Source organism: Manacus candei, unplaced genomic scaffold (assembly GCF_025592945.1).
Source record: "Manacus candei isolate 608988 ecotype Guabito, Panama unplaced genomic scaffold, ASM2559294v1 h1tg000050l, whole genome shotgun sequence".
Taxonomy (NCBI): domain Eukaryota; kingdom Metazoa; phylum Chordata; class Aves; order Passeriformes; family Pipridae; genus Manacus; species Manacus candei.
The window spans coordinates 29,836,388-29,860,132 of record NW_026138098.1 but is presented as its reverse complement, the minus strand read 5'-3'; the positions used below and the strand labels follow the sequence as shown (position 1 = coordinate 29,860,132).

At 37.1% G+C, this 23,745-nt stretch overlaps 1 protein-coding gene across 8 annotated transcripts in view; it reads left to right on the top strand.

Annotated features, from left to right (window-relative positions):
- The window catches only part of CCSER2 (coiled-coil serine rich protein 2), a 65,685-nt gene extending 43,036 nt beyond the window's left edge, over positions 1 to 22,649 (top strand). For 3 of the 8 annotated variants that reach the window (XM_051799790.1, XM_051799791.1, XM_051799788.1), the window contains 2 exons: positions 961 to 1,059; positions 17,614 to 22,649. In XM_051799790.1, the coding sequence (XP_051655750.1) occupies positions 961 to 1,059; positions 17,614 to 18,435 (921 nt within the window). In that variant the 3' untranslated portion in view covers positions 18,436 to 22,649. Of the gene's footprint in view, positions 1 to 960; positions 1,060 to 9,125; positions 9,211 to 13,700; positions 13,741 to 17,613 lie in introns of all 8 variants that reach the window. The other 5 variants (XM_051799794.1, XM_051799792.1, XM_051799795.1 and 2 more) reach the window with 3 other exon arrangements.
- Positions 22,650 to 23,745: the final 1,096 nt, after the last annotated feature.

The following is a 23,745-nucleotide window of genomic DNA, read 5'->3' as shown; positions in this document are numbered from 1 at the left end:
TGAACATAAAGTTCTAGAAGCTGCTAAAAATTATCAATGGGCAAAGATAAGGCTATGTTTAAAGTGTTTTAAAAATTAACAAGTATTGGCCTTACCATTCTTGAAGCTTTTGTTGATGGTTTTTTTATCCCTCTCTGTTCCTCTGCTGTCTGTTGGTTTAATAGAGAATTACACCATAGAATTTAAAGCTGAGCAAGTTAGTATTCAAACTTGATTCTTTTTTTTTTGAAAAAGCAATAAAAAGCATGTTGAATAGTCAGATTAAATTGGCCAAATAAGGACAAGTTATGGGGACACTTTTGTAATAAAAGATTCAGGAAGACACAAGACCTCAAGCAAAAGTCACATGTGCCTTTTACCTCTTTGCTCTTGTTCTGAGTTTGGATTTTGCAATGTGTATCTCTGCTTTTGATTCTGGTAAATTCACCTGCTGTGACAATTCTTGTAAAATAGCCCCATGTGTTCAAGCCATTTCAAACCGCAGCAAGATCTTACAGATAGAGTAGATGAGATACCAACGGGTTCACACCATATTTATCATAGTTGGAGGCAGTGTTGTGTGTGATAAATAATGAAATGTCTAGCATGTGCTTTTGTATATATGTGCAGTGGAGCTGACCTGTGCTCTTCTTCTCCCTGTCTCGTTTTCATCATTCCCCCTGAAACAAAAATGAAAGGTTAAGATTGGACTTTCTTCTCTGCTGTTTAAACAACAGAATTCCAGATCACTTTTTCCAAAAGTCAACATTTGTTCTGGATTACTTGTAAATACACTTTGGGAAAAGCAGCAGTTGTGCAGCACTTAAAAGAGTATTTCTACAGTTTAATCATATTGTGCTCTACAGTCACTTAATGCATGATGTTTGAATGCTGGGCCTTGACTGTACTTTTCAAGAGGCTTAGTTGGTTAACCTCTAACTGATTCTTGTTTCTTTTTTTCTCTCTTTGGGGGTGATGAAGGCCACTAGATGTAACTGCCAGAAGGACAGTCAAAAACCTGCAGGGGCATCGCGCACGCACGCTGACAAATTCACACAAACCTCGTGGAGGAGGAGTTCTGTGAGTACTCTGTGCCCTTCCTTCCTGGTTACCACCACCTGCAGTTCGTTCTCCACTTCTAGTACTTTTGCTGCCACACAAATTGGCCTTCTTTAAGAGATTCTGTGCTGTATGTGGGAGTAGTATCCTTCCTGCAGTGCATCCCTCGCATTCTTTTGCAGCCCTTTTATTTGTTGCAAACATTTCTTTTGAATTAAGTAATTAAATTTTAGAAGTTGTCTCTTTAAATAATCACCCTTTGTGCTATTTAAGTTACAGTCAGTCCAAGCTGTGTATCTAGTCATACTTAAAGTATATTCTTATATCCTGACTTTAAAGTCATAGGTATATCTTTATGGTTTTTCCTGATCAGATTTTCATTGTTGACATTCTCATATTTATTGCAGAAAAGCAACTAAGTTTCAGTGCATAGATGTAAAAGCAAAAGTTAATATTATTTAATATTTCTTCTTATTATTTTGATAATTAATTTTAATAATTTGACTCATTAAAAAGATTATTGGGTGAAAATCACTTTGACAAAAGACATCTTCATTCCCATATGTTGTTGCATGGTTCACATTTGCTTCCATTATATAAAACTTATATTCTTCATGGAACACTAATAGAACACTTAAGATGGGGAGAGACAACATATTTGATATTATGTAATAATAGGAAATTATCTTTGAATCCAAAATAAGGTCTTTGTCAGTCACCAGCAAATAGCATTTGGATCTTGAAGCTACTGCTCTAGCTAGAAAACCCAAGAGGTTTTATTAAAAGGCTAAAAATGGGTTTGATTTTTTTGTTTCTTAGTTTTTACCCTATGTTGAACTACCTGATTTAAGATTGTAGTGAAGACAAATCACCTCTGCTATCCTTCTAAAATTACTCTTTTAAATATATAGTGCTAGGGTAGAAATAGCACCACACTTTATGTTCAGCATGTGCTGGCAAACAGCTTTATGCAAGCTTTCTAACCTCCTCCTGTCTGATAAGAACTCAATGTAAAAAAATCGTAACCTTAAGTAGCTTTTGGTTTGCTTTGACACCTCTGCTCCAGAATGTACATGTCATATCTTTGTTTACCCCATTTATTTCTTTTACTTTGGAGCTTTTGAGCTCTTGCATTGTTTCTTTTTCCTATGATTTAATTTCATGTGTGTGATGTTCATGTCATGTTTTTGTGCACTGATACTGTTATAGTGGCTGTTGTTTTCATGTTCCTGTTTTTCTATCTCATTTTTCACATGAATTCAGAAACAGATTAGTAATCATAGAAAGTTAGTTGCTGACTACACAAGTTTTAGTTTGAGCATCTTGTGGTATTAATTGATAAGACAAAAATACTGGAGAAGATGTGGAATTTGAGTTGCTGTCTCAAGCAGAAGGAATCACTCAGCACAAGTGTCTGTTTTGGTCAGGTTGGTTGATATATTTCTTTTGAGCTATTTAGTAGTTTTGTTCAAAAAGACACATTTTTTTGCCAGGAGGAAGTTTGGGTTAAGGGGCAGTATCTTTAAAAAAATAAAAACTACTGTGTTTATGGTTGTGTGTGTGGATATATGTAATGATACACATATGTAGTTGTGGGCCTATGATCATTAGATGCACATTCCAAACATCTCAGTATTTTTATCTACGTGCAGAATTTCTCCTGAAGTTGATAAAGAACATAGGAAAATTCATGAAGCATTGACAAATTTCAAAATACACTGCTTCTCAGGAGCTTTTATTTGTAAGTGATACTTGCGAAGTTTTGGGCAGAATGTGTTGGGTGTGTTTTGGGGTTTTTTTTCAACATCTTCACTGGCATGTTTGTAAGTCACAGGGTTTCTATAAGCCAACAGAAACTGGTGGGAGCTCCTTAATGTGGGATTTCTTCAAGGAGGACCATAGTTTGTTGTAGCCAAGTTTTGGTTCTGATGACCAGACCTCAACTGTCTGGGTTAATGCTTCCTCTGCTAACATGCATTTGGATGTTTCCTTGCATGGCTTAATAGAAGTATAAATGTATGGAACCAGTTTTGATCTAGAACCCAACATCAGAAAATGTCTCTTGTAATGGAAAGGAGACACAATCAGCTCTTACTTTCTTGAGGTAAGAGTACAATAAACAGAAACAAGGAGACACCTGAGTAAAATGTATTCTCACTAGTAAAAAAAACCAACCCAAAAACGCTCTTAAAGAAATTGTTTTGCTTTATTAGCATTCCTGTTCAGTCTATTTTAGTGGTCTTGACTTAGGAGTATAAGGTTTATTGGTCCTAAATGTGGTATAAATCATGAAACATCTTAATGTTTATGAAATTATGAAGTTTTTATAGAGACTACTTTTTTTTTTTTTAAACTGAATTGTAATTGAAGTCTTGGCAATGAGAGAATAGCTCCTTTGAGGCATATAAGCTTTTTGCTTCTTTAAGTTTAGTAATAGTTTTCAGTGTTGATGAATATTTAACTATTTTATTTTTTCCTATTAGTACTGACCTACCAGTCACTTTAAATGATTGTGGATATCAAGGAGTTACTTCAGCTCAGTTATCAAAACTTTCAAGATTAATGTGGCAGTTTATAAATTCCTTCTATTCAATATATTCTATACAAATCAGAACTGATACAATATGTTTATTCCTGAAGTGTAAATAGCAGTCTGGGATCACAGTAGTTTAACATTTCAAGGAATACTTTAAATGCTTACTGAATATTGTTTCATAAAGAATAGATGCTAGAATAAACTAGGAAACACTGAGAGTGGAAATCAGCTGTTATAAGACTTCAGTTAGAAATTTAAGACCATATGAGTTGCATTTGTTGCTATTCAACTGGCCATTTGAAATAACTAATTTTTCTGCTCACTTCATGGTTCTGCCAGTAAACAGGCAAGTGAATATCATTAAACATACTCTTTTTTAAAAGTCATGTTTGTATCTGTTTCTTTGTTACTAAACATTTCTAGAAAATGACCTTTTCTGATGTGATGCTCAACTTTGTCTCGTGGTTTTCTCTTTAGGGACCAGAGCTTTTTAAAGTACTTTTAGGGTTTTTTTTAGTATTTAAACTTAAATATGTACATAAATGGAAGCTACATAACTTTAGATTAATTTTTGGAACTTAGTGCTCATGTAGTAAAACCTAGTGGCTGAAAAAGAATGTGTTGGAAATTGGGCACCTTACAAATTAATTGGTAACTACCTGTTGCCCAGCTGCTGTGTCTGTGACATGGCATTTCTTGTAAGCAGTGCCCTGAAAGGATGCTCAAAACTTAGGTAAATTCTAACTATGTATAAGTTTTGATTAACTATGCTCTGGATAAAGGCTTTTACAAGTATTCACTGACAGAAGAGACCATGACATTCCTAAAAGGATTTCTTACAGATCTCTTATACAGAATTCATTGCAATTAGTTTATCATTTAATTATCATGGAAGAAAATAAGTGAAACCTGGAAGAAGATAAAAAAATTAATGTTCAGGGACAGCTTGCAAGGAAGAAAAAGTGAGCATCCATTGCCACAATTGTCTTGCAGGCTTTGCAGCATTGTTTCTGTAGTACTAAATACTGGTATTTACTTTGAGAGTAAAGGGGTTAGATGTCAAGTTTTTGTTGATAAGTGATTTCGTTTCTTGAACTGAAAAGGCTGTTTGCAGATGCTGAGAAATAAAAGACAAGCAAGCAAATTACAAAGCCCTGAGTCTGGTTGAAGATACCTGCAAAGGATTCTGACCCCTGGGGTCCAGTTCCTTAACATAACACAACTCCTAGTTCATGTTTGCTTTTCCATTCTCTGTACAGTGTGTACAGTAAAAGTATTTCCCCCTGGTATCAGAGCAGCTCACAGTGATGAGAATAACCTTTGCTTCCCAAATGTGGGTACAAGGTCATTCTTGTCTCTGGTGAAATGACAACAGAACCTGTCAGTGTTCATGGGAACATGCATGTTCTTGTTCTTATCTACATCTTTTTTCTCCTTTTGCCTTGAGATATTCTCTGCCTTCCATTTGAAATTTGTTACACTTCATAATTCCAAAGCCTTTCCTGTCAATTGTTTTGATGAACCTTTGTAATACCTTGGCTGTCTTTGTGTACTTTTGTCTTTTAGGTCTTATTACCTCCTTCCATCTTAGCCTTAAACCTCCTGTATGTGTCAACTCCCCAACTATGAATTTAAACTTCCAGGTTTTGAAGCCTAGTCCCTGTATATTAGTGTTCATCTTGGTTGCTGTTTGCTTGATGGTCCATTCTTACACACCTTCTTGGTGAGATGGAGCCATAGCTCAACCAGGTGGTCATGTTGTGCACCTGTGTCTTGTGCTGTGACTGCATGACAGGTAGGCACATCCACAGAAGAGAGGTCCCTTGAACCCTTCGCAAGCAATTCTTGTTGGCTGAGTGTAAACCAGCACATAAGACTGGGTTGGGGGTTTTTTGGGTTTTTTTTATCTGAATACATTCAAAAAGACTACTGCATGTCAGAACTGCTAATTTATAATCTTTCTGGGTGCTAGGCTAGCAAGAGGAGTCTGCTGCAAAAATGTTTTGTCTGCACTGACACTGAAGTGTGTCACTCTAGGTTTGTTCATGACGTGGAACTCTGAGTTTGTGTGAGACAGCTGGCAGTGCTAGGTGAGACGCAGCCAAAATCATCTCTTCTTCAGAGTTCTCAAAGGCTCCAGTTGTATGGACAAAAATGGATCTTTGTGTTTCTGCAGCAAAAAAATGTTGGGGTATCCCTGGGAAAAGAGCTGGAATATTTGTCTGTTGGGCTAAAATTACTGTGCAGCACTAGCTTAGAAATATTTCTCTTTTCTGCTAGGAGCAATTGCTTTTGTTCATGTGATTGCTTGTTCTAAGGTTGAGGTTTGCTCATAGCAATGGAAAACTCTGGCCTTTAAGTCTTCCTAGTAGCATTTAAAAAAACAAACGACAGCCAACAGGTTTTCCCAGTGCAGTTGGAGTCAGAACTTCCTAAAGCATTTGGCAGCAATAGTACATTTCATCCGGATCTCTGAAGAACATTCATCATTTTTGCTGGTTTGGAGGCTGCTTTATTTCAGCTGCTCTTATTTTTCAACTCCTGAGTCTCCTGGGTTTTTTTAAATTGTGATTCGCTTCCCTTTGGGGATACTTTTACTGTTTCACAATTCCAGTATCTGGGAAATGAGAGGAATGGGATTTAAGTGAAGTAACTGGATGCACATAGCAGCTGAGGGGAGGAACTGTTCTGACTACTGTCTAACATTAAAGTGTAAGTGGAAGGAGTTTCTTCAGAACCCAGAGGAATCCCATCACATGTGGGGTTTTTTATTTTTTTTTTTTTTAATAGAAGCTGAGGTAAGTTCAAAATTCAAAAATTCAAAATCTGTGTATTTTGAAGATGCACCATTGTCTGAGGATATGTGTTTATTAGTCTGTTTTTTTTTCCTCTTCTTTGGATTTCTTGGGAACCTCAGTAAACATTTGACTAATATAAGGAGATGAATGTGAATTGTTGTTTAAAGGAGAAACCTTGATAAATTTGCTGGAGTTTTGTGCAATAAATACTATTAAAGGAAAAGTAATCTTTTCATAAACCAGGCTTATTTGCAGATAGTACTCTTAATGTACTGTATCAATGGCATCTGTACATCCATTATAATTTGTAAAATCAGTGTAGGCCATAACACTCAATAAATTCTCAGTGCTGTATTTCCTGGTTCTTACTTGGTTCAATTGATTTTGATTTTAATTACCTTGTTTGATGTACAATTGAACAGTCCTTGTTTGGTTGTTTTTTGGGCTTTTTTTGGTGGTTTTTTTTTGTTGAGTTTTTGTTTGTTTCACAAAAAAACCCCTGGCATTTATTTGACATTTACCTATATGGAACAGTGTCAACTGTAGTATTTGGGAGAAGGGGATTGCACCATGCCTGGAGAGCAGTTCAGCTTAGCAGGCAAAAGACTCAAGGAAGTTACTTGTGCTTTCTTCATTTACTTCTTCAGTCAGAGTGATGATAAAATACCATGAAGAATTATTGAGAAGACTGTACTTAGTGCTGTGCTTTGAAGTGCTAATATGGATGTTTAAAAATTTCCTGAGTCTATCAAGACATGTAAATATTTCATTGCTTTTACAACAGTATCATAACTGTTATGTAGCTCAGCTGGCTTGTGCTTGTCTTAATCTCTCTTTTCAGAGAGTGGAAGGGAAAGGATATAAAATTTTCACCTCCCTTCTTAATGTGTTAAAAATTTCAAAGAAATCTGAAAAAAGCCCATTGCCAACTCAGATAAGTCTGTGCAAAACCAGACTTGTTCTTGATGATAATGTGGAGATTCAGTTATCTTTTGAGAATGGAAAGAATTTTTTGTTCTACTGTCCTGACACAATTTAGGATGAAATGTGAACAAGCCTGCAAAATATAGTGTTCTTTGGTACGGTGCTGGGAAAATCCAAAGCTTTTGATCATTTTCTCATCAATCGCTGATTGATTAATCTTGTTCCCGGGAATATTTCCATATTTAATACCTATTCAGCTGATGCAACACATTATAATATTTTGTCATATTACTTGACTGAAACTAGTACTGTTTTAGCAGTCTAAATACTGTGATGTTAAAAACTGTGTTGTCCTCCACTGATAGGGGACTGGAAGAAGACATTAGGTAATCAATATTTCCATCTAGAGATAATCAAATTGAAGAACTTGTTTCATTTTTTTCCCTTAGATTTTGGTCCAATAATTGGTTTTTCTCAGGTTCTGAAGAAGAATAAAGCAATCTTGTCAGTTTTTTCCCTTTATTTCCTATGTTAGATTAAGTGTTCTGGCTAGCTGATTCTAAAACTTGATTAAATGTGTGATTAAATGTGTGAAGTTACATCTTAGCAGTGCTGAAGCTTGGAATAGTGGTGGATTATACCTAACTAGGATAACTGGAAGATCAGGGACATGTTTAAAGTTCGCTAAGATAAATAAAAGCAGAATATTTATTTATAGAAGTAATGTGATCTTTAACATTACATTAAAAGAAGCATGGAGAGAAAATACTTTATTGTTTGTGCTGCCCTGGCAGTATGATCTGCAGCTGATATGCAGCAGAGAAACTGGAGAGAAAGGGCAAAGTGGCTTCCTGTTTCTTTTTGTACAGGTGTTCATTCGAGTATCTTAAGCCACCTGGCTGAAACAGTAGCCACAACTGGTTGCTGTTGGCCAGGAGACAATGGCAGTTGTCACTGTCAGTACCAGTATTCCAGAACTTATAAAAGCAGTTTTCAGCTGCTCAAACAGTAAAGGAGTTGTAAAGTCTGTCCTGCTGAAATGGGAAATCAAGATGGTTATTTAAGAGTGAAGTTGCAGCTTTGGTAGATTTTTCAAAGGTTAGGGTATGGAGAAAAGGATACACTGCATAAAATGACTTTTTCTTGTTTTGAGAGTGCAGCAACCACAGTGTGTCACACTTGTGGTGATCCGAGACATCTGACAGGCAAGCCCTGCATGCCACAGATGTGCACAGTTCTCTGATCCTTTAATGGAAGACTAAAGCTCCAAGAGCAAAGTGCAAGGAGAACAGTTTTATGTCACCTCTCCTCTTCCACGTTCAATAATAATGTCAAAATAGGAGTGGACTCTAAAGCACCAGGACTTGCTAGAAAATTTGTTTCTATGTATTAGAATTTTCATGTTGTAAACTAAAGCTGATTGGTTTTCCACTAGATTAGAACTAAGCAAGGTACTGCTTGGTGAGGCATTTCTAAAATATTTTTGAAAACTGTATAAATACATTTTTATCATGTATTTTTAACATGAAAAACTCAGCTTCTATACTCTTCCCATAAAACCATCTTTGAAAGAAATGTGTACCTATGTATTGAATAAAAATGGAGGGGTTCTTGTGAGATTTATGACTAGTTTAAGACATCATGATGTCATTTTTCCTCTGGGCTTCAGTAACATGCAGCATTTGCTTTTACAAAGCTGGACAACTGGGAAATATAATGATACCTTTCTGTGGGGAAAAATAAAAAAATGGTGTGGCTTTTTGGTGTCTTGTTTTTTTTCCCTGTTCTCTTTTTTTATTATACTTCTCCCCCTCTCTCTTTCTGCACAGGGTGGGTATTCTGCTCCCTCCTTCTCTCCCTGGCAGGGCTCATTCCAGGGCATCCCTCGGACTGTTCCACCGCACCGCAGACAGAGTGAGTCTGTACCTCTCACTCATCTCCCTCACCGTGTTCCAGTAGAAGCTTCCCCTTTGCACGCACTGTTCATCTCGTAGTATCCTCCTCTCTCAGGCACATTTCCAGGCACACACGATAGTCTGTGGCTAACCAACATGCTTCAATCCTTCAGCCAGCGTAAAGCAGCTCCAACTTATAGCTTTATAACAGTTATTAAATGCTGATAGACCTCAGCAGTTTTTCAGGCAAACCCGAGTAGGCCCTTGTTTCTGGTCTTGTCTTAACATAAAAATCTTGCTTGCTGCATTTTCCCTGTTTTCCATGGCCGTAATACACTCTCCTGTTTGTGTGTGTTCTGTTTGCTCATCCGTCTGCACGCCTGCATTTGTGGATGTATTTACATAAATACCTTGTGGCTGTATGTAAAAATATTGGTGAGAAAGTCTCATTGTCTCTCACAAGAAGTTTTCTTACCTTTTCAGAATGGCTTCACTCAAACTAATTTTTTTTTTATTCCTCTCTTGGTATTTGTTGTAAAAAGGCTTTTAATACATTGAAGTGGCTGTTGCACAACTTTTGCATGATTTATTAACATTCCTTATGTGCAAGCTACAATGTGGGCTGATGTAAAGATGCATTTGTTCTCTTGGCTTGGATCTGCAAAACAAAAGACAATTGCTGATTTTAAAACTGTATGCTTACGTAGACATAGAGAAATGGTAAGTCTTATTTTGTGCTTTGGTATTGCATTATAAACAGATAAGTGTCTGAAGAAATATAACTACTTCATAATGCTAAAGTTATATTTTTTGAACGTACTGTAATTTGAGAATTACAGTGTTTGCCTAGCAAAGCCCAAGAGCGTATTTGGACAAGAAATAAAGGAAAAAGTAAAATTATGAAAACAAGGTAAGATTTCCAGGGCCAGTGGAGATCTGAAGAGTAAACTGCACCTTGGAAAACAAAGCTTACACATATTTCAGATTGCAATAATCCTTAGTTAATTCGATTACAAGGAAAAAAAAAATCTTATGTTTTTTAAATTGTGTTTCAAATACTCTCTTGGCATTTCTGTGACAATGTCATTTAAACAACTCATCAGGAATGCACAGTCTATTTCATGGGCTTTTCTCTGTGCAATAAGGGGTGTGCTTCATTTTCCTGTGGTGTCTGATGTGGGACTCTGTGTGTGTAAAGAACGTAAAACCCCTAAAACTGATGATCCTCTCACCTGTTACTGAGTGGAGGGCCAGCAGTAGCACAGCCTGGCTGATTTGCTGTCCTATCAGCAGAGACTGAGTTTAAAGAGCTAGTTTTAGACCTGAAGAGTGTATACATGTTACGGTTTTGGGGCTTAGAGTTTGGAGAGTCAGACCAGAGGATGGTGTCTGAGCTGCCCAGTGGGAGCCTCTGGTGTCACATCATTCACAGGGACTTCACTGAAGGAGAAAACTTTTTGCTGATCTCTTACGCTGAGCCCCAGCCTCATTCCTCAACCAACGACAGTGGCTTCTTATTCAGTATTCCACAGCAAATTTTTATTACTAAAGCAGGTTGGATTTTTTTTAGTATACGTCTTATATATTCAATTCTATGAATTACTAGTAAAGAAAATAAAGTAGGTGAAAGTGGGCCCTTGATTAATTAATCCAAACTGTAATTAACATATTGTTTAGGAAAATAAGTTTCCTTTAGTAGAGTGTTCATAGCTTTTTTTCATTAAGTCTTAGGTTTAATCAAAAGATAAATACTGGGAATAAAAATACAGTGTAAATTATGAGGTTCTTGGACATTTTTAACAACATTCTTGTGAAATCAATGATTTATCACTGTGTGAAGAGTTCTATATATTAGAACATTACTGGGATTCTCACTAGTATCCTTCTTTCCCACTTGTTTCAGTGGTTTTAGGTTGCAGGTTTTCGAGCTGGTAAGAAATGCCAACTGTGGGGTTTCGAGGCGAGTGGTGAGCTGGGTATCACAGCCTTAAACACTGACACTGTCAGTGTTCTTTTGCAGTAATATAGAGAAGGTGATGGGAATGTGAAGTAGTCTCAGCTTTTGTCCAGTTGTGTTTTCTGTCTGGAGAACTTGGAATTCAAGCACTTCTTTTATAATTTCTGGGTCCCGAACCTAAATATCATCTGTGTCTGTGAATACTGCAGGTTTCTGATAGCTGATGAACACATAGATCACTTACAAGCACTGTAGATTATAGGGGTATAAATGGGTAAACTGTTCATATTACAGTACATAAACAACTAAATATAATTTTCACTCCTGCTGTACAGGACAGGTCATATATCCCTGCTAGGTAATATTATAACACTACTGTAGGCTTATGGTTCTTCTCTATTAGCACCATTTACCATGTCAGCATATACCTGCTGCTGAACTGCCCTAGGGATTTACCATGTCACTGCACTTCAACACACTTCAGAATTGGATGTATTTTTTTCAATTTTAGTGACAATTAATTTTTAATACTTTCACATTTATTAACTTTATGTTGTTTCACTAGCCTTGGAAGCAATTCAGCACTTTTCATTTCATAACACTTTGATAATAGTACATGATTTTTGTCATTTCAGGAATAAAAACCATATAATTTTGGTCCTGTAATTCCCATGTGTCTTGAACTAAACTCCTGGGTAATGGTCCTTTATTTGTCTCTTGGTTATAGAATATATCAAACTTTGTTCAATATAATTAAAAACTTTTCCATTTGTATTCTGGAGCTTTAATGATGCAGCTCTAGAAACACAACACTTAGAAAACACATTGGTAAGGAACCAGTTATGAGCTCATGTTGTAATACAAGAATATTGTACCAGTTTCTCCAGGCCCCTTGTCCCAAGTGCTTCTCCACACAGAAACGCTGATGAAAACGGTTCTGTTACTCAAGCACTGCAGTTGTTCACATCTCTGCTTACTGTGCACTTCATGAAAAAAGCATTTAGACTTTTTGTGTGTAAGCATTACAAATAAAGGTAATCTAAGCAATTCTAGCAGGTGACACATAGCTTGTTGTCACCAGAAAGAAAGCTACTGTATGCATGGTGACTAGAAATCAGGTCCAGGCTGTGCTTTTTCATGCATTTTCTTTTAAAAAAGGTTTCTCAACACTGAAATGTTTCCAAACCTTTTTTAACCAATTCAGGTTCTTTGTAGGGTGTACAAAGTGTTTGTGTTAGCAGAACAAAGCTGCTTCAGAGCATTAGCAAGGAAGTTACATGACTCATGTTAAGAAAGTGACATATTATTAAAATGTCCTGAAATCATTACATTACTGTCTTTTATATGTAATTACTTTTGCTCTGAGAGTTAAGTGTTCACCTTTATGAAGAAATGTCTTTTAGGTAAAACTCCCTTCTGCCAAATTAGATATTTGTAGATTGAACTGCAAGAGAAGTGTCTCTTGTACCTAATGAAGTATGTTTGCAAACAAAACTTAATTTTGCAAATATGTCTGTAATTATGGATGAAATACTTGCCTTGATGGAGTTATATATTACTTGGAGTAATTTTTCTTTGTGAAAGTCTTTCTAAGTTGGGATTTCTATACGGACTACGCAGAAAAAAAATATGCTTTGACATAATACTGATTATTTTACTACTCTCATGCTGTGATGAGTGGTGGTTTAAAAAAAAAAATTAGGGTTGTTTTGTATCATTCTTTGAAGCTGTACTCCTTACTGCAGAATCCCATTTTACAGTGTTGAACTACACATATAATATAGCTACATAAAAGAGAGAGGAAAAAAAAATTGAAAATTAAGGTACTGGCAAATGCTACAGATTTAAGGTGTGAAATCTTGACATTTTCCAGAGGTAGAAAATGAGAGCTTTCCAATGCAGCCCTACAGTAGGGCTGTGTCTGCACAGACCTTTGTTTGAAATGACAGCTTATCCTGTGCCAAAGCAGTGAGATGAGGGATGTCAGAACTGATGAGGAAATGAAAAAATTATGTAGCACTGTTTGTGTCCCTTCTGCCCTGCCCCTCTCCAAAAACAAACCATGGGAGTTGGGAGTCTCTTCCAACTTGTGAGTTGGTAGAAAGAGGAGTTATTGACAGTATGGGCAACATGATCCAAGGATGTAATGCAGTGTTTTTATGACATTGTTGTTCATTGTTAGATATCTAACATGTATGTGCATGGATGCAAATATTTCTGATGTGTACAGTTGTAAGGATACACACAAGTTCTAGTTACAGTATTTGGAGTGTAAGAGATTAACTGTGTTAAAGAACTTGAAGTTATAAGAGCAAAGATATTCCATGCAGGTCTTGCTATAAGTATTATTTGTACTGCATTACTTAAACACTATTGCTACCTTTGTTTCTTGAAGGAGGATTAAAAACCGAGGGGGGACCTGGTAATTGCAATTGAAATGGTGAAAAGTTGCAGTTCTGTCATGGCAATTGCTCATTGTTTTGTCTTGGTCCTCTGACATCATTGTCCTTGTCTTTTTCTTGTCTCTGCTTTCCCATTATGCCATTGGCAAGGAGTTGAGAAGTTAGTCCATTACTTCTGTGATAAAGCGTGGTACAGTACAACTTCAGATTTATTCCCATCTCCTCCCCACGCGTTTTCACTGTTGGGTTTTTCCTTTGCCCTGTGCATGATGCATGTCTGTGAGAGATGTGCATGCAGTTCTCGGATTTTTCATTGCATCACTTCCCTTGTTCCTCAGGATACTGCAGGGAGAAAATGCCTTTATTTCATTCTACAGAGGTATTGCACAGGGAACTGAGTTGCAGATCGAGAGAAGCAAAGCAAAACTGAAGGGAATTTTCAAATGAATACCACTGTCATGACCACGTTGATTTAACTTCTTTATCAGTACAATACCTGTTTCAGTTTTCCAACACAAAGCTAATACAGTCTCAGTAGTTTGATAACTGAGCAGTAATGGTAATCTTCATCATGGATGTCATTTTTCTCTGGATGGTGTAACAACCAGTTTTACTTGATAGAAATAATAGAAAAATCTCTTAAGCTACTGAGGTAGGGACTGTAATTGAGTAATTTTGATTAGTGTGTCAATATTTGCAAGGCTTTGAAGCTCTTGCCAGTACAGAAAAATCTGTTTCTTTGTGCAGAAAGGAGCACGTGCAAAAAGCATTTTGTCTAATCCTAGAATATGCTGAGTTGGAAAGGACCCATGAGGATCAACCCTTAGCCCCGCACAGGACCATCCTCAAGAGTCACACCCTGTGCCTGAAAGTGCCATCCAAATGCTTCTTGAACTCTGTCAGCCTTGGTGCTGTGACCACTGCCCTGGGGAGCCTGTTCCAGTAATGTACTTTCAGGCTGGGGAAAACTCATTTTCTTCAGTTAAATTGTACTTAAAATGTTTAAGTCCAAATTTGCATAGTAGGAGCATCCCAGAGGAATGCAGGTGTTTGTCCACCTGCACGTTTTCTTTGTGGGACACAAAAAGAAGTCGGGTTAGCACGGCAGTCGTGGGGTCTGTCCCCCCTAAAAATATTGCCAGAAGTGCACTCAAAGCAATGCAGATGGCAACCTTTTTTTAAGACTTCCATGAAATAAAATACTATGCCTGGAAGGTAGAATGCTTCTTTATCTTTTCTCCTCCTTCTTGTGGTGGAATTCATCACGTACTAATCCTTCAACTGGTTTGTTGTTGTTTTTGGTTTTTTTACTAGAAACATAATTTCTAAGACTTCCTTAATAAAAGGAAAACTTGTGTATAAGACAAAGCTGTGAGCTGTGGGTGACAGTAGTGCAGTTGTCAGTGTGAGATACCTCATGAACTGTTACTTGCATATTGTGCAAGTGGCATGTTGCTGCTTTCAGTGTCATCTTGAATGTTAATGTATGTAGCAATTTGAAAAGATTAAAATCTCTAATGATAATTGGACAGAACTAGAGTAGAAATACAAAATTAAAAAACAGTGTTTCTAAAACAACTTCACAAAGATGATAGCAGAGCTTTAGTGTCATAATTCAGAGCATGTAGCTGTTTTCTACCTTTGGATTGCTAACTTTCTACATATTAAGCTGCTTAGACTTTTTTAGGTTATGAAGGATAATGAGTAAAACACGTATTTGGCTGGTTTTATATGTAAAATGCAAAGTTACCCAGAGGGAAAAGCTCAAGACTACTTAGTCTTTGTCAAAAGAACTCGAAATAGCATTAATGAAAGCTTGCTGCTTTGTTCTGTTTCAGATGTGTTTGTGTTTAACTCAACTTTCCGTACAAGTTTAGTTTCTTCTGTAACTTACACATTCTTTCATTTTGTTGATCAGTATAACTAGGATTATTTGATATAAAATTAGGATTTATAATGCTCAGATTAGATATTTGTCTGTGTTTTTGAAGACTGGCATTTAGAAACCCTTTCTAGGTGAGGGGAAAAGGGTTTCTGACAATTATATTTCCATATTTGACACTTATGTGTTTGTTATAAGTATTTTAATTTTTTACTTCAAGTAGGATTAGAAAATTTGATTTATTTGTTGAAGTATTTGTATGAGAATCAGGTATATATTCCTTTGGTTTCTGCGCTTATTATTAGCAGTTTTGTTTTTACAGATGAGATCTCAAATCAGTAAATAATTTTGGCTAACATCTGCCTGTTAGCTCCTAGGCTGGAAGCATAATAACTCCTGTAACCCATTACATAAACACTGGAAAATGACAGAAATATCTGGAGGATTAATTTTATTTAAGCTGTAACTCAATATATTGAATATTCCTTGTGCTTAGTACTTCCTTCATTTAGGATCACGTATGGTTAAGAAGGATTCATAAAGCTAAGCTAGTTTTGGGTCATGTAAGGAATGATGTTTTGATACTCATCTGACACCATTTTGGAGGCTGCTTTGCTTTATTTTTTTTTTTTTTAATCTTCTTCATGTTTCCAAAACAATTGTGTTCAGACAGTCCAGGATATTTGCACTTATGTACCTGTCACTGGTTCAGCTTAGATTTCGCCTTTGCTTACAGGTAGAACCAGTATATTCTAAAGGGAAAAACTTCGACTAAATAAAAAGTAGATTGAGAAACCTTGATTCTTCTCACATTACTATTAAACTTTTTGATGAGGAATTTTGAGGATTCAGTTGTCAGTAATCCTACCAGGGAAAAGATGAAAAGTTTAAAGAACCCTGAGACCTATTATGACCCTAGAAATGTAACAGGAGTCTGGCATGCACAGCTATCTTTGCATTCCTCCTGCTGATTCTAAGAAGAGCTGAAAGGAGCAGACAAATAATTGGTTTTCTCATTTGGAAATTGTGAACAATTCAGGAAAGTGACTGAAGTGACTGTTAGTGGCTGTTAGTCAAATCTCTCAAACACAAACATTGCTTCTTTTTTGTTGGCTGTATTTCTCTAATAAAGAATCAGAATAAGCCTGTTTGCTGTGTACATGCAATCTGTCAATTGCTAAGAATTCAAGTAGTTGAGTGATGACAATTTGTAGTAGTTCTGTTCCCCTCCTTTTAAAGAAAATGAGAAAATCATCCAAATCTGCTTAAACTGCAGTTTAAGTTTTAATGGGTTTTGGGTTCTGCCATGAATTGCAGAAGTTTTAATAATGCTTCCAAGATCTGTATCCAAGTTTGAGGTCTAGGATATGGCTGTGAAGTTAGTGCACACATTAATCTTTCAAGTCTTTTTACAGGGAAGAGCAAAGAGAATAGAAATGACCCAGAAGAGGTACCGGCAGTTCTCTTGTCTGATGCGTGTCTGATCAGATTGTATCTTCTGATCAAATGTAAAAACTTTTCATTCAGTTATTTTTATCCCTTGGTTATCAGTGTAGTAGTATGTGATCTCTAGTTTCACATGTACTCTGTTCCTTTATCAGCCCATTTGAAATCAATTCAAGATAAAACAGTTCCCTAAGCCTAGTCAGTAGCCTGATTACCACACAGTTGCATCAAATTTTCTGGCCTCACTAAGGCAAGAAAAGTGCCCTATAAATTCATGTGGTCCATTAAACACCTTTCCTGCCTCTGCAGTAAAAGGGTTGGGATAGTTAACTTCAGTGTGCCCCGAATAAAAATTAAAAGATGGGTACAGCCTGATAGCCGTGGTGTTGGTTTGAGCACTCCAGTGAGAATTGATCGGCACCAGCGATCTGTCCTGCAGATTTAGGTGAAACCATCAACCATGCCTTTTCATGTTTCCTTTTTAAGCTTATTGGTTTCTTTTTTGTCTTTTATGTTGTTGTTTATTTCAGTGCTGATATATTTTTTTCCCTTAAGTTACAAGTCCCATTTGTATGCGTCCCATGAACCATCCTGTTTTGCCGAAGTCAAAGTTTTGATTTAAAAAAAACAGATGTACAGCCCTTATCAAACATCCAGCCAGTGCACGTTGGATTCAGAATGTTATCTGGTGTCTTTTTGGTCTAATATATTCTTGTATTATTTTCTCTTTAACAGCCTCAAGTACTACAGCCTTCCAGCAGCCTTCCCAGTTCCACAGACCTCGCCCAGGGAAAACTAGTAAAAATGCCACATATCGAGGCCCACAGTGAATATCCTACACATGATCTGCATGAAAGTAGCAATCATCAGAATCCAAATGCTGCAAATGTCTCTCTCCCAGATAGCCTGAATGATGTAAACTCTTTAACAAGCCTACAGTTAAACATAAAAGATGAAAATGCATCATATTTGGACAATTTGAAAAACAAAAACACTGAAAAACCTGGAGAGGTGATGAGTAATAAAGAAGGTACATTGCCATCTCGTTCCCGTTTTCAGACCTCTACACGAGCTGATGCCAGAGAGGTGCAGACTGAACTACCTGTGAAAGTTCAGCCCTCGTTCACAAACCAGGCTTCTCGGCCAAAGACTTTAAGAATCGCAAAGCCCCCAAATGCTTTAGTGCCTCCTACAATGGCCGTTCTCATACGATCTGCAAATCATTCCGCTGCTTCCAAGGAACGTGAGCTTCTACCACTAAGTAGTTCAACTCAGCTACAGCCAACATCTGGTCAGGATAACCTAAAGGGTAAACAGAGTCAGAAAGTGTCTAAACTTCGCCCACCAACTATGTCCTTTGTTAGAGCTAAGCAAGTGAGCGGTCAGAAATCCACACCACTATCTCCGGAGCCTCAGAACACCTCTTTGAAGTCTAACATCCCAAAGCCACTGGTACAGAGAAAGGAAAACGTGCAAACACACCCCACCAGTTTGCATTCTGGGGACAGCGTGCCCTCCAGCCGGCATTCCCGCCTCCCTAAACCAAAGACGCACTGAGGACGTACCTACATCTCACCCAACGACCCACACAACAAACCACTTCCTGTGTCGCGGCTGCCTTCGAGCCCGCCGGACCCACAGCCTGCAAATCCCGAGCCCACGTTCAAAACAGCAGCTTCTTTTCAGGGTTTGCACGCTCCACCCTGCGACATTCTGAGGCTGATGTTGTGAGCTGTGCAGTTTCTCTTGAGAGTGTTCTATCTTCTCGTAAGTCTGTAATAAAGATTGTATTGCAGTCTTAGTAATTAAGCAAATGCTGAAGTCTGTGGTGACCACAAATGCCAGAATGCTGCACTACCTATTTCAGGATGGCAGAAGTTATTTCTTACCTCTGTTTCTTTGAGTTATTAGACAATGAAATTGCTGTTCTGTTTAACTTCTTGGTTCTGAGTACTCGTTAGGTCAGCGTGGTGGAAAGTTAGACTTACTAGCAGCTGTTTTATTGGCCATAATTCTGACTCTGTATTCCAGAGGCCTATGCAAAAATCCTTGTATTTATCATTATCTCAAGACTGACATATTTAATGTTATTTAATCTGATGGGTTGGGTGGGTTGTGTTGTTTTCGTTTTGCTGTAATCTGAAGTTGCTCTGTTCTTTATTTATCCCGTTTTCACTGTTCACTGACATTAAGCAGATTTCACAGGGTGAAACAAGTCTTCTCGCTTAAACATCATCATTTGTTAAAAGATTGTGGTATGTTTTTATTGTGTTGAATGGACACATTACCGGGTAGATTCTTAAAATGCAGTGCAAAGGATACTTGTGCAAAACCTTCCAATGCAGGCTCTTATGAATTGGTAAGTAGGGAGCCTCTGGGAATATGGGGTCCATAACACCTATGTTGAGGTTGCACAACATGCATTTTAATTAATATTTTAAACTTTTATTGTATTACTTGTATTTATTGAGTTCTGTTTAATATCGAAAGGCTCTGAAGTACCTGACTTGAAATTTTGCACAAACTTTGCCATATGTGTAAGAATTTGAAACTATTTTACAGAATAAAACTTGTATTAAAAATGCAACTATTTTTAAGAAAGGAAAAAAAAATTAATTAACCCCACTTATTTGCTTTGAGCAATCCTATTATGTCCTAATCCAGAGCTGGTACTCTTAAGAGTTTTTCAGAGATGTGTATTTTGGTTTTGGGTTTTTGTAATTTTTTGGGGTTTTTTTTGTTTTTTTTTTGTAATTTCTGAAGAAGTGCATGATAACTGGGAAGGAGCTTTTTGGGGAAATAAAGCAAAAAAAACCCAACAAACATTTTTGTGCTCTTTAGGAGAAGTATTTTTTTCTGAAAGTAGTCTGGAAATATACGCCCATCATGGTGCACTGTGGGACCATGACATGTCATGGGAATTAAACATATACATATCCAGTGAAGCTTTCCAGAAATTTGATGTTATGTCCCATCTACCATTCTTCCCTTCTTTCCTATGACTCTCTTTGATGTTACTGGTTGGGTGGGGGTTTTTTTTTTCTGTCCTTTAACCAGGGGTATCCTGATGGAAACCTCAGTTCGGTGAAGGAAAAAAACACTCATCTGAGTTTTCAATGCATAGTTAATATTCAAGAAAGTTTTTGAATTTGTCACACTAATTTTTTTTTAACTGACAATGAAGTGAAAAAATTAAAGGGCTGGGGGGAAAATGGGTAGGGGGGAAGTTCCATTTCAGAACTACTTGTATCAATCTGAAATAAGGGACCTGCAGGACCTTCTGGGAACTGTGACGAAGACAATGTGAGCAAGGCATAAGGAGTGTAATGTTAATTGTTACAGTTGGTATAGGATCAAATAACTACAGTTTGAGATTTCAGTAACAATTATTCTCCTGGAATAATTTATTTCCTTGAAAAGCATTGAACTGGATGTCCTTTAGTGTAAGTATTTACTTCCAATAAGAAAATAAAACTGACTTATATTCCCCAAAACTAGCTCCTGGCAGCTAACTGTGTTTCTCAGGAGTTTAAAGACTGCTGAGGGAATGATCTGATTCCTGGTTTGTTTTCTGGTCCATGTAGATTTCTATGGATGGAAGGTGTTTTTTTTAAGTTTACTTTTCTTGAAGACAACCTGATTTTACTGTTACATGTATATGATTTTGTGTAAAAAATATGATTTTCATTTAATGGTATTGACAGAGATATTTCATCCTGAATTCTTTTGCATCTTACTCTGGAGGTATCGCCAGCCTGATCTAGTGATGTTAAAATTTTTATGTTTACATTAAAAGTATAGATATCTATCTGCACCTTTACTGAAAATTAAGGAGAGAGATGATCAAAGCAAATTAAGCAAAGAAAATTGAGATGATCAAGGTTTTCATAAAAAAGATAGTTCCTAATTTTTCTTTCCAGAAGAAAAAGGTTATATTTATACAAGGGTGGGGGTGTCTATGTTAAAGGAACCTAAGTAGATTATAGTGGGTTTTTTATAGCATTTCCCCATTTTGTTCTGACAGATTAGTGAGATGATGAGCTGGAGACAGCAGGATTTGCTCATGGATGAGACAGATGCTAGCCTGACTTGTATTTGTGTTCAGCTGCTAACTTCGCATCCCTCTAAAGACAACTCCATGTTTTGGCTCTTCAGACTTTCCCAGGGAAGGCTCTGTTGCATGTATAGTAAGTCCAGAGTATGAGCAAAGCCTGTCAGGAGATGGGCAACTGGAAGAGTAGTGGTGAAGTGAAGTTTGCAGCTTCACTTGGGTTTGGGGGGTGATGGGTGAGAGGGTGCTGAGTAGAGCTTCTCAGATGGGATTAAGTGTTTTCAGGTAACGTACCTACCTTATGGAAGGTGCAGATATATCATCAGTACTGGTGCAGTTATCCAAAAGGCATAAATTTAAGTGTTTGATATCTTCAGGGGGTTTTTTTAGGTTTATGAAACTGATGTATTGCCATTTTTCTTTGTTTTTGATTTCTCATTCTTTTGTGCAATATTCACAAAAGTATTAAACTACTGTTCAGTATGTGTGTACAGAGGCAATTACGCGTTTTAACAAGTGAATAAACACAAAAGAAAAGAACAGAATTGCACTTTAAATGAGCTTTATTGCTTGGAGTTGTGCCTAAAATAATCTAGATGCCTCCTGCTGTGTGTGGCTTTTGTTTGAAACCAATTTCCCCGGTAGTGTTGCTGTTTCCAAGGTATTTTCACATCACTTTCACAGAATCAATACGCACTCTAGCATGTTAAAAAATATTCATATAGTGTACTGAGTTTTTGTTGTGCAATGACTTTAATTTAACCGTGGAATTTTAACACTGAAGATGCAGCCAGATTATTATTACCTTCCCCTTCCCTGAAACCAGCACTTCCTACTGCCAATCAAAGCCCATGGCTAAAATTCCCTAGGACTAGCATAGCTCTGAAAGAATAATGGCCCCAGCCCATGTTTTTGTTTGAGAAAAGAAGTGCAATATTATCTCAGACTTTCTCCAAATAATCACAAAGACCCTGAAAATCCAAAACAACGCCGAATTTCGATACAGTTCCAAAAAACATGTGTGTTCCTCAACTTTACATCTTGTAGCAGTGAGACTGCACATAGCAAGTAGACTGCATCATTGCTCAGTAAACTTCATTTCATCCTTGATCTAAATGCCAATTTGTTGTAATGATGCTGGAAAGCTGAGTACCATTTGCGTGATTTCCTTTGCATGTCACAACCATATGCACATTCTAAAGTGTCATACTTGGGTAGGTTGCATGTTGGGGGGGAAGTGTTTCTGGTTTTGCACAGCACATAATCCTCTTAATATGGACATTTTCTTGCTGTACAAATGGAAATCAGTTCTTGAATTGGGCTTCCGTAGCTATTCCTTATCTCGTTACAGAGGCTTTTTCTGAGCAGAGTGGGTTTAATACATGATCCTGGTGGTAGGTCTCAGTATAGTCATCTTACAATGATGCTATCAAGGAAAATCAGTCACTGTTGTGGTAAAGCTGCTCACTGCCTACTTAACTGTAAAAGCACCACCGTAAAACGAATATAATTCCAGTGTTAACCAAATCTTAAATTCAGTAATAGCTAAAACAAGAGGTACTCTTACTATCTGCTTTGTTTTTGGTTTTTTAACCCAGGCCAGAGTAAATACTGTATATTGGAATTTGCTTGTAAAGTTGATTTGAAAACCTGTATGTAAAAATTCTTTCCTCAATGTTGCTCTAGTGAATAAAAATAAAAGTCATAATTCTAATAAGTATCTCTTTCTCCTGACTCTTCACTTGTGTGTTATTTTAAGTCATTGCTCAGAATGTAGACAGAGAAGGAGATTATGCTTATGCTTACAGTGTTTTCATGGAATTGTCTTTCTCCCACAGACTTTGTGTGAGACTTTATTTATTAAAGACAAAAGAAAAGGAGAAAAAAAAAGACTAAACATTTTTAATGTGTTGATTCCAGGCGAGCATGGACTGATGTGGCTAGTTCTTAAAGTATGTCATGTCACCTGTAGTGCACAGTTGAGAAGAGTATTTAATAGTTCTTTTATGTAATTAACTAGTTAAAGTCATTATTATAAGAGGTTACTTTGAGAATGTTATTTCCCCACACAAGTCCAAATCAGTACAATTTATGCATACATGTAAGCTCCTAATTGTCTGTCAGTATTCTGCCCATGGTTTGAATGGTTTACTCTTCTTGAGATGAAAGGAAATCTGCTCTGTTAATTAATCAGGCAAGTTTCAGTGGATGGAAGCTCAAGTTTTGAAATTACAATCAAAATTTGGGAGTTCGTAAAGGGAGGATAATCCTGTAGTTTGAAGTAAGAATATTTTAAATATGATGCAGGCAGACACTTGTAATCCTTAACCTGAGGTTTTATTTTGAGCTTTAAGATGACTTTTGAAAATTTTCGTGGGTTTTGGGAGTGGGGAGAACTCCTGCATAGGGTTTCCAAGCCCAAACACATTTTAGGTACCTTCCTCAAGGCCCCAAAAGGTAGGTAGATACTTTAGATCTTCCTGCCTTGTTCTGCTGGGTAAGTATGCTCTTTGTTACTTTGGTGGACAAGACTGTGTTACAGTGATGTCTAATCCTGTCAGTGTGATCATCAGCTCTTAAACAGCTGGTGCAATGACTATGTAAGTAATGTCCCTAAAAGCTGTGATTGACAGCTTCCCTGTCTTCCCTGCACACTCTCATCCAGAGGGAAAGGCTTCCTGGCAGCAGTGAGCTATCTTCTGCTGACAGGACTGAGAGGAGTGGTCTCCTGACCCTGGAGCAGACCTGCATTATTGCCACTGGGCAGACTGTTAGATGTGAGGAGAAAGTGATAGAGGGTGAGAAATTTCAGACGT